The 14,183-nt window shown below is 35.6% G+C and overlaps 1 protein-coding gene across 1 annotated transcript in view; it reads right to left on the reverse strand.

The window, feature by feature from the left end:
* The window catches only part of SCFD1 (sec1 family domain containing 1), a 107,729-nt gene that overhangs the window by 58,640 nt on the left and 34,906 nt on the right, over positions 1–14,183 (reverse strand). Inside the window, exons 12-15 of the mRNA XM_008567159.1 lie at positions 12,021–12,160; positions 5,050–5,140; positions 4,425–4,498; positions 3,685–3,766 (exon numbers count right to left, since the gene is read on the reverse strand). Coding sequence (XP_008565381.1) covers positions 3,685–3,766; positions 4,425–4,498; positions 5,050–5,140; positions 12,021–12,160 — 387 coding nt within the window. The remainder of the gene's footprint in view (positions 1–3,684; positions 3,767–4,424; positions 4,499–5,049; positions 5,141–12,020; positions 12,161–14,183) is intronic.

Genomic DNA, 14,183 nt, shown 5'->3' on the forward strand with positions numbered 1-14,183 from the left:
CGGTGCTGACAACACCAAGTCAAGGGTTCGGATCCCTATATAGGGATGGCTGGTTGGCTCACTGGCTGAGCGTGGTGCTGACAACACTGAGCCAAGGGTTAAGATCCCCTTACTGGTCGTCTTTAAAAAATAAATAAATAAATAAATAAAAATAAATAAAAATATAGATGACTCAAAACACTGATACAACTAAAATCAATTCTTTGATGAAATTATACAGCTTTACATACATAACTTAGAACAATGATTTACTCTTTAAGTTATTAGAGCAAAATTAACTGCCCAAGCCACTAAAATCCTTAGGACATTAATAAACTTAAGTGATGATATTTGCCAAAGTTGTGGAAAACTGGTGTGCTTTCTAACTTTCCACCAAAACATCATTGCACAATAACTGCCAGAACTTCTAAAGAGATTAATTTCTTATAGTATCCTTCTTCAGAAAGTGAACTAAGGAAATGTAAGAGACAGTTATAGTTTAAACATCCCAAAAGAAGACTTAATTTCTTATAGTATCCTTCAGAAAGTGAACTAAGGAAATGTAAGAGACAGTTATAGTTTAAACATCCCAAAAGAAGAAATATGTAAAACTGCAATAAAGACAAATACCAAGAGAAATGCTCTGAGATCTCTGTATAAAAAGACATAATATTCTTGCTAATAAAAAATATTTACTACTTAGGTCAATAAATGTTTACAAAGAAGTGAAGCTCAGATGGTCAAGAAGGTGAAAAGAACAAGAAATCAACGGAGAAAAATACTTCTTCAATTAATATTAACAATGTAGCCAGAGGTAGGTGGTGTAACAAAGTAATGGCACAAAAAAACATACCACTTAAAAGTAAATATTATAAAGTTGAAAGTATAATAGTTATGGAAAACTATAAGAAGAAATTTTATAACTAGGAATAATGAAAACAACAGTTTATGTTCTAATTTTGACAAAGAAGAAGAACACAAAAGAGGTGGTCAACATTGAGAGGACTCTTCACAGAAAATATTCCAATTTTTCTACACTAATAGAATTTCTTATATCAGGGTAACTTTTATGTATACAATATATTAAATGCAATCATAATTTATATGTAAATATTTAAAATAAATATTCTCCTTTATCTATTGTATTAAAAAAACCCTTCTGATCCTGAATCTCCAAGAATGACCTAACTAGGAATAGTGAGTCCCATACAGAACATTATTTTTCCTCTGCAAAGTGAATGTCCTTTACAGCACAGTTTCTTTAAATCAGATCCTTTTAGAAAAAGGGTGTTTTCTTTGAGATACAGTAAAATAACGATTCAAAAATTTCTAACTTTTACATCATCAATATTCTTGAATGACAAATTAGCTTCTTAGCATAAGATGTTCTGCCAGAGAATCAGCAGCTTTGGAAGAAACACCTTCCTTCATAGGAACAAGAGGTCTTCGAGCAGAATTGTTTAGGCCAGGCATGGTGGCATATTAAACGATCCCAGACAGATGGCCTTTGTTAGCACAAACTGATTCTGAAAAATTAATCTAAAATCGTTAGTGTAAAATTATAAATAAGCATCATAAAAAATTTCATAAGTAAATTTTGCCTTATAAATCACCATTTTCCACTTAGCTGTAATAGCGGTCTTCTAGTCCCACTTTTATGTCTAGAACTCACCATTCCTCACATTCCTCAGTCCATTCTCCATTTAAAACATAGATCATGTCATTAACTTCCAATGACTTCCCATTATACTTAAATTTCTACTTTTTTTCATCTCATAGTTTAGCACTCTTTCCCTCTTCAATAAAGCATATTAATCATCTTCTAGGTCCTCAATCACACCAAATTTGTTTCTCTGAAGGCCTCTGTACTTTATTCCCTCTGCCTGGAATGGTTGGCCCTGATATCTTCACTAATTAGCTCTTTCTTGTGATTCAGCTCCCAACTCAAACAACACCTCCTCAAAGGTGATTTCCCTAACCACTCACTCTAGAGTAGGCCTCAACCATTCTCTATCACCTCAGATTACCCTGTTTTTGCTGTTCTTAGATGCCTTAAGTTATCTTGCTTTCTGATTTGTTTCCTCTGTTCATAGTCACTACAATATAAGCTACAAGAGAACAGAGAATTTGTCTTATTTACTGCAGTATCTCCAGGGCCTGGCATAATGCACACAGAGCCACTCAATAAACATATGCACAAATGAACAGGTAGACTACTTTAACCAAAATTTTCTCAAAACACAAACTCTGGTCTCTGACCTATTATTAAAGAGTATATTCGTACAAATTTATAGCAGGATAACGTTTGTAAAGTTTTATGAATGAAATGAAACTGTGCACTTTCTATAGATACAATGATTAGTTATTTTGGGTGACACAGTTTGGTAGGAGCTGAGCTTGGCATTTGTTTGGTTTTACAGCTGGAGAACTGAGGTCAGACAGTACAATGTAAGAATTAAGAATAATAAAGAAAAAAACCCCAAGAATATGTCAAAGAAAATCCACAGAACTGCTTACGTCTCAAATCACACATAGGATCTTCAATGGAAAACTGCTATAACTTCTTCAAATTTGTTTTTAATATATATTTGCACATAGCACTTAGTACACTGCCTGGCATATAGTAAGTACTCAAAAGCAGTTTGTTGGATGGATCATAGGTCCTAATGACATAATTATAGTTTAACAGATGTAATCTAGAACCTGTATTTTGTTTTAAGGCAGTACATTTTTAACTTTCTGTATTAGATTCATAGTCTTCATATTTAGCCTTGTAAGCAAACCCTTGCCTCTTCTAATGAAGTGAATTCTCACTATAGCTTTCTCATATATATATATATATATTATTCCCACAGGAAACAATGACCTCAGATAAACAGATCTGAATAGCCTTTTGCCATTTTACAGCGTTGCTACATATGGAAGTGAAAAACATCAGCAGAATCACCTACAGACAGCACAATTGTGTTTCTATTCCTGCATGTATACGAAAAATATCAAGTATCAATATCAAGATGTATCTTCTTACTGGCCAGCCACCCAAAAAAAGAAAAAAAAAAAATCTAGATGTGGAACAAAGAAGAAAATTAAGTTGTCAGCTTAAGAGAAATTCTACAGGTTTAAATCCCATGCTGCACTATGTCTATTATCTATCTATATTAGCTCCCTTCTAATGCTCTATGGCTTTTTAAACTATTAAAAAAATAGAGTATTTAAGTCCTTCCTCCATAAATTCAAGGTGTTATCAACATTTTTGAGAGGCAATAATTACATTCAGCTTTTAAAGCAGTTTCAGATGTATCATATCAAATAGAAAGTAGGAATCAGTAATAATAAGTCTTAGTCTATAGTTAATTTGCCACTGGAATTCAGCTCCACATTCAAAGAACAAATGATAAATACTAAAGGACTGATTAAGTAGGCTGATATGGGGTAATCATGAATAAGGTAATGAGAAAAAGAACTAAGATAACAACATACAGAAGCCAATATATTTGTTTCAGAATCACAGTTCAATGAGAGACATTAAGAAGCTTTAATGTTCTTAAACTTCTTCATGAGCAAAAAAATGAATGCAATACTGATGCCTTTCATAATTATACTTCATAATGCTACAGTGAGGACTCAATGAGATAATGTATATAAAAGCAACTTACAAAGTATAAAACCAAGTCATATTGTGCAGGAGGAAGAAGTTAAATTTACCTTTATATGTTCTAAAACAGCAGTGGCAACATTCGTATGAAGATCAATAAGTCTCTTTTTTTCAAGGAGTTCTGGCAAAGAACTACAAGTACCAAAAAATTTGAAAATTAACCATTACATTTTCTAAGAAAATGATACAGACTTTAGTAAAAACTCTTGCTTGGGTATTTCCTCTGAGGAAACTCAGGACAATGAAACAATGATAAAATGACAAGTTAAAGTGTCTATCAACTGAATTTAATGCTTTTTATTTTAAAATAATCTGGCTCCCAAATATCATTATTTCTACCATTTCACTTTTTGATTGCAAAGTTGGGAGGTTTAGAATAAAATCATATTAATGGAAACGTCCTTCTACCTATATTTCTAAAACATGTTTCCTCCCTCCTTCTTGATGGCATTCAAAACACTGAAAAACTGCTTAACCTTTAGTTAAGAAAATAACAGCAGCAATAATAAAATTAATAATAAGTTGCCCTACTTTATTACTCACACTATTTTCCTAGTAAAGTTACTCTCATTACACATTTCTACCTGTGAAAGAAGCAAATGATCTGCTATACACGAGGGAACTAACATCAGCTTGAACATGTTAAAAGCATAATTTAGTTCTTTAAAATCATAAGTATATTTGCAATTACCTACTATTTCCTATCATTAAAAACATTAACCAAATTTTTAACCTCTAAAATAAACCTTATCAACAGAAAGATTTCAAAGAGGATCTGCTGCTTACTTACCTAACAGCTGATGTTAGCTTAGCAGTATTGTCGGAAAGCATACTTATGGCTCCTTCATCTTCCCCTTCTAGTCCCTGGGAAAGAAAAAAAGGTCCTAGTAACTGCTCAGAAATACCAGGCCAAGCATAAAAATCAACACATTACTAAGATTATTGTAATTTTTCTTCTCTGAGGAGCAAATATATATATTTTTGACAATTACAGAAAAGTTCTAGTGACCACAAGTCTAATAAATGGTTGGATGACTAAAGCATTAGCTGGCATTTTCCGATAAGAAAACAGGCCCAGAGACTTGCTGTAGGTCACACAGTAATAAATAGTAGAGCTGAAATCTGAAGTTAGATAAAAGTACAGTACAATGAGCAGCACTGGAATACATATCTCTAAAATGAAGCTACATTAGAAAGTTTTTCAAATCAGAAATTCATATTATTTAAAAACATGTTGCTCTTCTCAATATTTAAATTTATTTTTGAAAAAGATCACTTACGTAAGTTAAGAATATTTTTGTTGTTATTAAAGCAATAAATGGCCTTAAATTCTTATGAGAGAAAAAAAGCAAACTTCTCTATCCCTCCAGATGTCCTTCTTCTCCATAGTTCTTAGAAAGCAAACAGAATCTTACCATAATGCTTTTAAGTCGTTTGACCTCATCTTCCTGTGCTCTATAAGATTCCAGTTCTTGCTGAACTGATTCTGCAACTTCTGGGAATGGACTTACGGTACAGCAAAACAGTATTGGCACAAGAGGAATTAGTATTAACATTAGAAGATTGATTTTTGTGTGAATTCTGAAATATATACAATGAAAACTATTATTTTAAATACACATATGGATTTGAATATATTTTATTTATAACAAAGGCAGAAAATTCAGCATAAATACAACTACGTATCTTTCTTATATTTATAAAATACTGTCTCTTTAAAATGCATATCTTAGGGCCGGCCCGGTGGCGCACTGCTATAGTGCGCCGCTTGGGAGCGTGGCGGCGCTCCCGCTAGGGTTCGGATCCCACATACAGGCCGGTTCCTGCTCACTGGCTGAGCGAGGTGCGGGTGCGACACTGAGGGTTGCGATCCTGTGGCCGGTCCCGGTCTGGTACGGGCGCGACACTGAGGGTTGCGGTCCGTTGCCGGACACGAAAAAAGACAAAAAGGAAAAAAAAAAAAAAATAAATAAATAAAATGCATATCTTAATACTTATACATGTAAACAAATTTAAATTTTATTTCTACTCTTTTCATTTATAATATATTTTCTCTTCACCTATACACTGTTAGAAGAAAAAGCAAAATATTTATGTTACTAAAAATCAAAGGAAGAGAAGTCATTGCATATTAAACATCAACCACCAAAATTAACATACACGAGTAGTGTCAAAGGGTCCATGCAATCACAACAATGGCATTTAAAAAATATCACTTGCAAACAATTGTGAAAAAAAATCTTGTAACTCAGTACTCTTAATATCCCAGAATAAAATAAAAAGTGGTAAAAATAGCACCTGGGCCACAGTTTTGTTGGGTCTAATGCCTGATATCTTCCTCCAGGCCACTGCAGTTTAGCAGTAATCTACATGGACTTTAGACACAAATGATATGCAATCACTGAGCAGCTCAGGTAGGAAAAGTGACACACAGCACTAATCTTGAAAAATTCTGGATGAATATATGTTTAACATGAAGTTATTACTAAAATGAGTACATTTCATCTACAACTTTAGGGGAGATGGGAAACTTTTTGACCCCGAGACATGGAGAAGGGGACCAGACCCCCCTCCTACAACCAGGCACATCGAACCAGCACTTGGGGTCCTGCCCAGAGACTCGAGGCATGGAGAAGGGAACCGGACCCCCCTACCACAATCAGGCACACCATGCCAGCACCTCGGAGCCTGCCCAGGGACCTGGGAAATGTAGAAGGGGACCAGACCACCCTCCCTCAACCATGCACACCATGTCAGTGCCTCGGGGCCCACCCAGGGACCTGGGGCATGGAGAAGGGGACCGGACTGCCCTCCCGCAACCAGGCACACCATGCCAGCACCTCGGGGCCCTCCTAGGACATGGGGCATGGAGTCAGGGACCAGACCGCCCTCCCACAACCAGGCACACTGCACCAGCACCCTGGGGCCTGCCCGGTGATCCGAGGCATGGAGAAGGGGATCTGACCCTCCTCCCACCACCAGGCACATGGAGCCCGCACTTTGGTGCCTGCCCAGGGACCAGAGGCATGGAGAAGGGGACCAGACACACCCCACAACCAGACACACCGCCAGCACCAAGGAGCATGCCAAACATCACCTCCATGTGGGTGGCCCACCACAGCTACCACAATAATCATGGCTGCCGTGAAAGCGGCTAGATGCCACAACCACCACACAAATGGTCTGCCAACCACTGGAGTGCATTCACACAAGGAGAGTCACCAGCAGAGACAAAGAAAAGAAGAGGCTGTCTCTCTCCACAAAGAAAAGAAGAGGCTGTCTCTCTCCACAAAGACCATTTCAGAGTGACAGAAGAAGCATCTGCTCTATGATAATATTGGGGGACCTGATCACATCTCTCAGCTTTGGACAGATCATCTAGGAAAATTCTTTCAGAAGGAGAGAAGTAATCTAGCATAATTAGAAGGGGAAGGGGGGAGGAAATGGGGGAAGAGGAGACATTGGACAAGGGGCATAAATAATAATTACAATTTGTAACAATATATATGCTAGCAATATTGATTTGATCAACATATCTCAATGTTCAACAACCAAAATATGTATAATCGATTTTGATTCAAAAAAATAAATTTTTAAAAAAAGAAATAAAAATAAAATAAGAAAGAAACGAAGAAAAAGTCATGTCTCATTAGCAATCAAAAATCTTTTTCCCCCCTTCCTCAGCTCTGACACTTGAAAACACCTCACTGATGATCAGCACATTTCACCCAATGGAGACTGGCAGAAAAAACAAGTTTAGAAATGGTCCGCAGAACACAGTCCAATTTTACCTGACAAGCCCGGGCACTTACCACAGCTCCAGCAGAATCTATGTTGGCAAAAATAGCACTGAGGCCTCAGAACTGCACTACAGAGTCAGAATCCCTTGTTCCATCTGGTTATAATGAAAACTAAATTCAGAGGCAAGCTCCCTCCCTTTTAGGACCCTAGCTTTATCTGTAAAATATGCTGTTTAAACCAGATGACCCTTTAAATCTCTAATATCTTCTGGTCTCAGAGCTAACAGAATAATAACTGCTTACATCTACTGAGTATTTACTGTACGTCAAATACTACACTAAGAATTTATCTCTATTATCTCATTTAATACTGACCAGTCTGTTGAGGTAGGTACTATGAACAGTTAAGACAAGGAGCTTTGCGATCTGCCAGAACTGGGTTCCACTCCTGACTTTGCCAGTGAAAGCTGGATGGTTTGGGGCAAGTTATTTCTTTATATTTATTATCTCACTTAATCTTCATAATAACCTTCTGAAATAGGGCAATAGGGAGAATTACCATCTCCCTATTTTACTTATGAGGAAACTGAAGCTCAGAGAGGTTGAAGTAACTTGTTTAAATCTCTGCTGTCTCCCAGTGTCTTTGGGCCGACATTACTATTGTACTACAATATGCAGAGTTAGAGTGCTACTCCTACTTTTGAACGTAAGGTTAAAGTTCATACTCTTAACTGAACTCAAAGATTGTTCCTAAACATATGGCCTAAAGAAAATATGCAAAATTTTCATATCTGAATTAAGAGATTTTTTTCTTAAGCTTTTCTCTATTAGAGAATGTCAACTTTAAAATATCCTGTATCTTCTACAAATAATGCTTCTCTAATGAAATGTAATTTCTTGTACTTCACCATTCTGGAGGAAAATGAAAACTATGGAATTCCAAAGGGAAGGATATTATTTATTTAAAACAAGTTATAATAGTACCTAAACTGCCACAGTCAGAAAGAGGAAGACTTTTCTCTGCTGAGAAAGTCAAATCTTTGTTACAACAATGTGATTTTCCAGTTTAAAAAAAAAAAAAGGCAAGCAGCAGAGCATGCCTGGGGACCTAGGCAGGAGCTGAGGGCAGCCATCTCTGCCCAGAAGCAGGCAAAGAGCATGCCCAGGGTCCTAGACAAGAAGCCAAAGGCAGTACCCACACCCAAAAGTGGGCAAGAAAGCATACCCAAAACACCACTTCCATTAAAGTGGCCCACCACAGCTACAACAGCCACAGCTGCTGAAAAAGTGGCTCAACGCCACAGCAGCAGCCACAGCCACCATGCAGGTGGCCCACCAGACACTCGGCTGCATTGACACAAGGAGAGTCACCAGCATAGACCAGAAAAAGAATTGGATATCTCTCTTCTCAAAGCCCCTTCCAGAGTAATAGAAACAACTGCTCTACCAGATGACCAGACATCAACACAGTGACACTAGAAACACAGAAACCCCCCAAAATATGACACCACCAAAAGAAAACAGTAATTCTCAAATACCACATCCTATAGAGCAGGAAAACCTTGAAATGACTGAAAAAGAATTCTGAGCAACAACCTTAAGGAAATTCACTGAGATATGAGAAGACTCAGTTAGACAACAATGAAACAAGAAAAAAAAATCCAGTATATGAAGGAGAAAATTTACAGAGAATACCTTAAAAAAGAATGTAGTAGAACTCACAGAACTGATTCCTTCAATGAAATAAAAATCACAACTGAGAACTTAAAAAAGCAGGCTAGAACAAGCAGAAGAATGAACTTCTGATCTTAAAGGACAGTCTTTTTCAAAATAACCCAGGCAGACAAGAAAAAGGAAAAAATTTTTAAAAATGAAATCTAAAAAGGCTAGCAGACAACGTTAAGTACACAAACATTCAAATCATTCAGAAAGGGAGGAGAAAGGAAAAGGCATGGAAAACCTATTCAATCAAAATAACCCAGGCAGACAAGAAAAAGGAAAAAATAATTTTTAAAAATGAAATCTAAAAAGGCTAGCAGACAACGTTAAGTGCACAAACATTCAAATCATTCAGAAAGGGAGGAGAAAGGAAAAGGCATGGAAAACCTATTCAATGAAATAATAACGGAAACTTCTCAGGTATAAGGAGAGACATGGACCTTCAGATCTGGGAGGCTCAAAGATCCCCAAACAGATTCAACCTAAGAAGATCCTCTCCAAGACATGTTATAGTCTAACTGGCAAAGTTTGAAGACAAAGAGAGAATCTTAAAAGAACCAAGAAAATAGTGTTAAGTCACTTATAAGGGAGCCCCTATGAGACTAACAGTACACATCTCAACAGAAACTCTATAGGCCAGAAGAAAATGGGATGATATATTCAAAATACTAAAAGAAAAAAAACTGCCAGCCAAGAATACTATATCCAGTAAGGCTATCCTTCAGATATGAGGGAGAAACAGTATATTTTCCAGACAGACAAAAACTGTATGTGTTCACCACCACACAACCAGCCCTACAAGAAATCCTCAATGGAATCCTTCATCTGGAATCTGAAAAATGATAATCACTACCATGAACACACAAGAAAGAACAAAACCCACTGGTAAAACAAAAATGCAAATGACAAAGAGGATGAAACCAAATCTTATCATCACAAAAAGCCATGGTAGCAATATAATAAATAAATTCTGATGTTAGTAATTTAGATATTTTCCCTTTTTTTCTTGCTCAGTCTAGACAAAGGTTTGCAAATTTTGTTGATCATTTTAAAGAACCAACTTTTGGTTTTGTTGATTTTCTGTACTGCTTTTTAATCTCCTATTTCATACATTTCTGTTGTAATCTCTGTTATTTCTTTCCATATTTGCTTTTGGTTCAGTTTGCTCTTCTTTTTCTATTTTCTTAAGGTAGAAGTTTATATTACTAATTTGAGATTTTTCTTATTTTTAATATAGGTGTTTAGAAGTATAAATTTTCCTCTAAGCACTGCATGAACCCTGCATCTTATAAACTTTGATATGTTGCACTTTGATCTTTATCTCAATTACACTCTAATTTCCCTGTGATTTTTCTTTTCACCCATTGTTTTTTTTTTCTTCCTTTTTGTCTTTTTTACTGACCGGTAACGGGATCGCAACCCTCTGTGTTGCGCCCACACCGCGCTCAGCCAGTGAGCAGGAACCGGTCTCCACATGGGATTCGAACCCTCAGCGGGAGCGCCACCGCGCTCCCAAGCGGCGCCCTCTCCAGTGCGCCACTGGGCCAGCCCTCACCCATTGTTTTTTAAGGAAAGTGTTTAATTTTCATATGTTTGTGAGTTTTCTAAATTTCTTTCTGTTATTGTGGTCAGTGAACATATTTTCAATGGTCTTAGTCTTAAAAAAAAAAGGAAAAATTTAAACAAATGAAAACGTCATGGAAAGATTTCCAATGTCTTTCAATTCTATTTTCCATGCACTTTTTGAAGTGCCGTTGTGTTTATATTCTGTTTTACTGATTTTTCATGAAACTTATGTTGTTGAACTTAGATATTTAATTTCTGTTCTTTATTCCTTTTTATTAGTGGACTTTTTATTAAGTGGACTTGTTGATTTGCTTAGAAATTAATCTGCCTTTGAAAAATTTATTCATCTTCCTTTATTGAAATTAATTTGGTATTTGCATGCTTTGGAAGACTTCAGAGAGCTATTTCAAATAATCATAGAGGTTATAAAATAAAATATGTAAATTTTAGTAAGTTTTACATCTCTAGTTTTTGTGAAAATTTGAAGCCTTACTTTCTACAGAGTATTCTGTTATTCATCTATTATTCAGTTTATGTATTTGTTATTAAAACAAATGTGCATATCCTTGTTAAAAAGAAAAAAAAATCAATAAAAATGTAAATGAAGTAAAAAAGAATAGGTATATCAAATACACAGTATATATATTTAAAATATTGAAAATAACAATAAATATTTCCATAATAAATAAACAGCACTCTTTTTCTCTGAGGAATGATTTTTCGTTTGTTGTTTACAAGATTTCTCTAGCTACAATAACCAGTAGATATCTTTTGTAGTAATTACTGAGCCTATGCAGTACCATGAACTTTAAGGGGGGAGAGTAACACATGGAGTATGTATATCTGCCTACAATAAATCACATGAAAGATTATAACAATTTTTTCACCCATTATTTCTAATGTATTTTGAATAAATCTCTGGACTTTAGGCTTAGGCGTTCTCTCCACAGACATCTAAAACAGGGTTGTATGAGGGTAAATACAGAACAATAAGAAAAAAACCCAACCTCAAAGTTTCCCTATCACAAAACCCTTTCAGTGAAAGGCAGAGATAGGTTTTATAGGGGTTCAGTGGAGATAGCAACAAAACTTAGGTATCTGTAAAATCATATGTAAGTAGCTTACTGAAAACAGAAGTGGCCTCTACAAAACAACAACAAAAAACAACCCAAGAATCAGGAAGAAATAGAGCAATATAAATACATATCTATGGACTATTTAATTACAGCTCCTACTCACTGTGTGAATGAACCACCATTATTACCCTTTCATTTTTTTCCCTCAAATCCATTAGGTCAGATGATTTCTTCATTTCTCTTTAAGGGATAAATCTCTTAATTACTGATACTTTTCTTACTTACCTTCCTTTATGTTTCTGCCAAAATTTATCCACTGGAGTTAAATCATAAGACTTCTTGCTCTTTCTCTTTGGTCTAGCACCAGCTGGAGAGTTTTCTACTCCTGAAGATTCTTCCAAATTAACTCTGTTTAAGTGGAAATCCTAGGAAAAAGCAACCCTGTTTTAAATAACTTTTCTGAATTTAAGAGCCAGAACATTTCCTACAACAAGTAGGAAAAAGCAACCCTGTTTTAAATAACTTTTCTGAATTTAAGAGCCAGAACATTTCCTACAACAAGAAAAATAACTGACATAGTTTTTTGCTGTCCTTTCTAAGTATTTCCAAGGATAAAACATAGATCTGAGATTTAAAAGATCTACTTCTAATCTTTTGTTATTTACAAATGTACTTTTGTTTATGTATTTTTTTTTCCTTTTTGTCTTTTTTACTGACCGGTAACGGGATCGCAACCCTCGGTGTCGCGCCCGTACCGGGGACCAGCAATGGGATCGCAACCCTCGGTGTTGCGCCCACACCGCGCTCAGCCAGTGGGCGGGAACCGGTCTCCACGTGGGATCCAAACCCTCGGCGGGAGTGCCACCACACTCCCAAGCGGCGCACTCTCCAGTGCGCCACTGGGCCGGCCCTTGTTTATGTATTTTAATAAAAGTAGTAAATAGATATGATTAAAATTTCAAATAATATATAAAGAGAAAAACCATGTTAAGGTTCTCGTGTATCCTTCTAGAAAAATATTTACGCATTTAGAAGCATATACATAACCTTTCAATTTTACTTTAAAAAAATGGGATATTATACATATTTTGTACTTTCTTTTGTCATTTAATAATGTATTTTAGAACTCTTTCTATATTTGTATTTGTACATCTACCTCCTCTTTATCTTGGCTACATAGTAGTCCAATGTTTAGCTGTATCAATTTATTTGACCAGGTCTCTTGATGCTTGATTGTTTCCAGTAACCAACATAATCTTAAATGCAATTTTTTAACTCTTGGAGAGTTTTAACATTTTGTGTTACTTGATTGATGAATTGCATTTAAAAAAAATTATGACAGAAGTTACACTCCCTTTCACATAAATCCTAACAGACAGTCAGACCAGTAGATGCTAAACTTTTCTGACTAAGACTAATTTTACTCATGTGAGGTTTGATTATTTTGCCTTTTTTGGAAAAAAAAAATAATAATAGGTAAAAATAAAAGTAAATATCTTTCCCATCCTTTCTCCCCCTTCTTGCTTTAGATCTGTGGGTTCTGTCATATAATAGCAGTATTTTGTGGTTTAACTCTACTCAAGAATATTGAAAAATCACTATCAACAAGTGAGTGAATGATGAGCAAGAAATAAATTATATGAAGAAACTATCAAGCATGAATGTGATACAATCATCTTAGTTCAAGAACAAACAAGAGTTCAGAAGCTTTGAGACAACAAGTTACCCATTAGACATTATTTGCCATCCACTACTGCACAATGGGTACATATATATATATATATTTTATATATTTATACACACACACACTCACACACCAGATGACTATAATGTAAAGGAGAAAATAATTGTCCATCCCTTTCCCTGAGGGTAATTATTCTTTGCAGCTGAACAATAAAATTCACCCCTCCAAGATATAATAAAAAGGAATAATGACTTCCTAACTACTAATTTTGCTTCCTATATCCTAATAAAAAAGAAAGGGTCACTGCAAAGTTTTTTTTACCAGAAGAGTGTATTTCCCATTTTAAATGACAAAATCATCTTTCTGACACAAAGGGAAGCTATGTGAATTTTCATAGTTGTTTCCAAGGTCTAATATATAAATAATTATCAATGGTCTAGATTTTCAGGCAAAGACATTTAATATAAAAAGCAAATTGCAATTTTAAGTTAACATTTCCTATCTAGAACTTTTACTCCATCTTGTGGAGGCAAAGGGTATAATTATTAAGAATTTTAAAAGCTCTGAAGAAACTTCAGAAGTAGGAGTTTTAATAATCAATAAAAAAATGGCATGGTTACAATTTATGAATCTCAGTTATAGTTTGTTCATGTCTAGAAACTGCATTAAAATTAATAAACAGGGCCGGCCCGATGGCGCACTGGATAGTGCGCCGCTTGGGAAGCGCGGCGGCGCCCCCGCCCGCGGGGTCGGGCCCCACGTAC

The sequence above is a fragment of the Galeopterus variegatus genome, unplaced genomic scaffold, assembly GCF_000696425.1.
Source record: "Galeopterus variegatus unplaced genomic scaffold, G_variegatus-3.0.2 Scaffold299, whole genome shotgun sequence".
Lineage (NCBI taxonomy): Eukaryota > Metazoa > Chordata > Mammalia > Dermoptera > Cynocephalidae > Galeopterus > Galeopterus variegatus.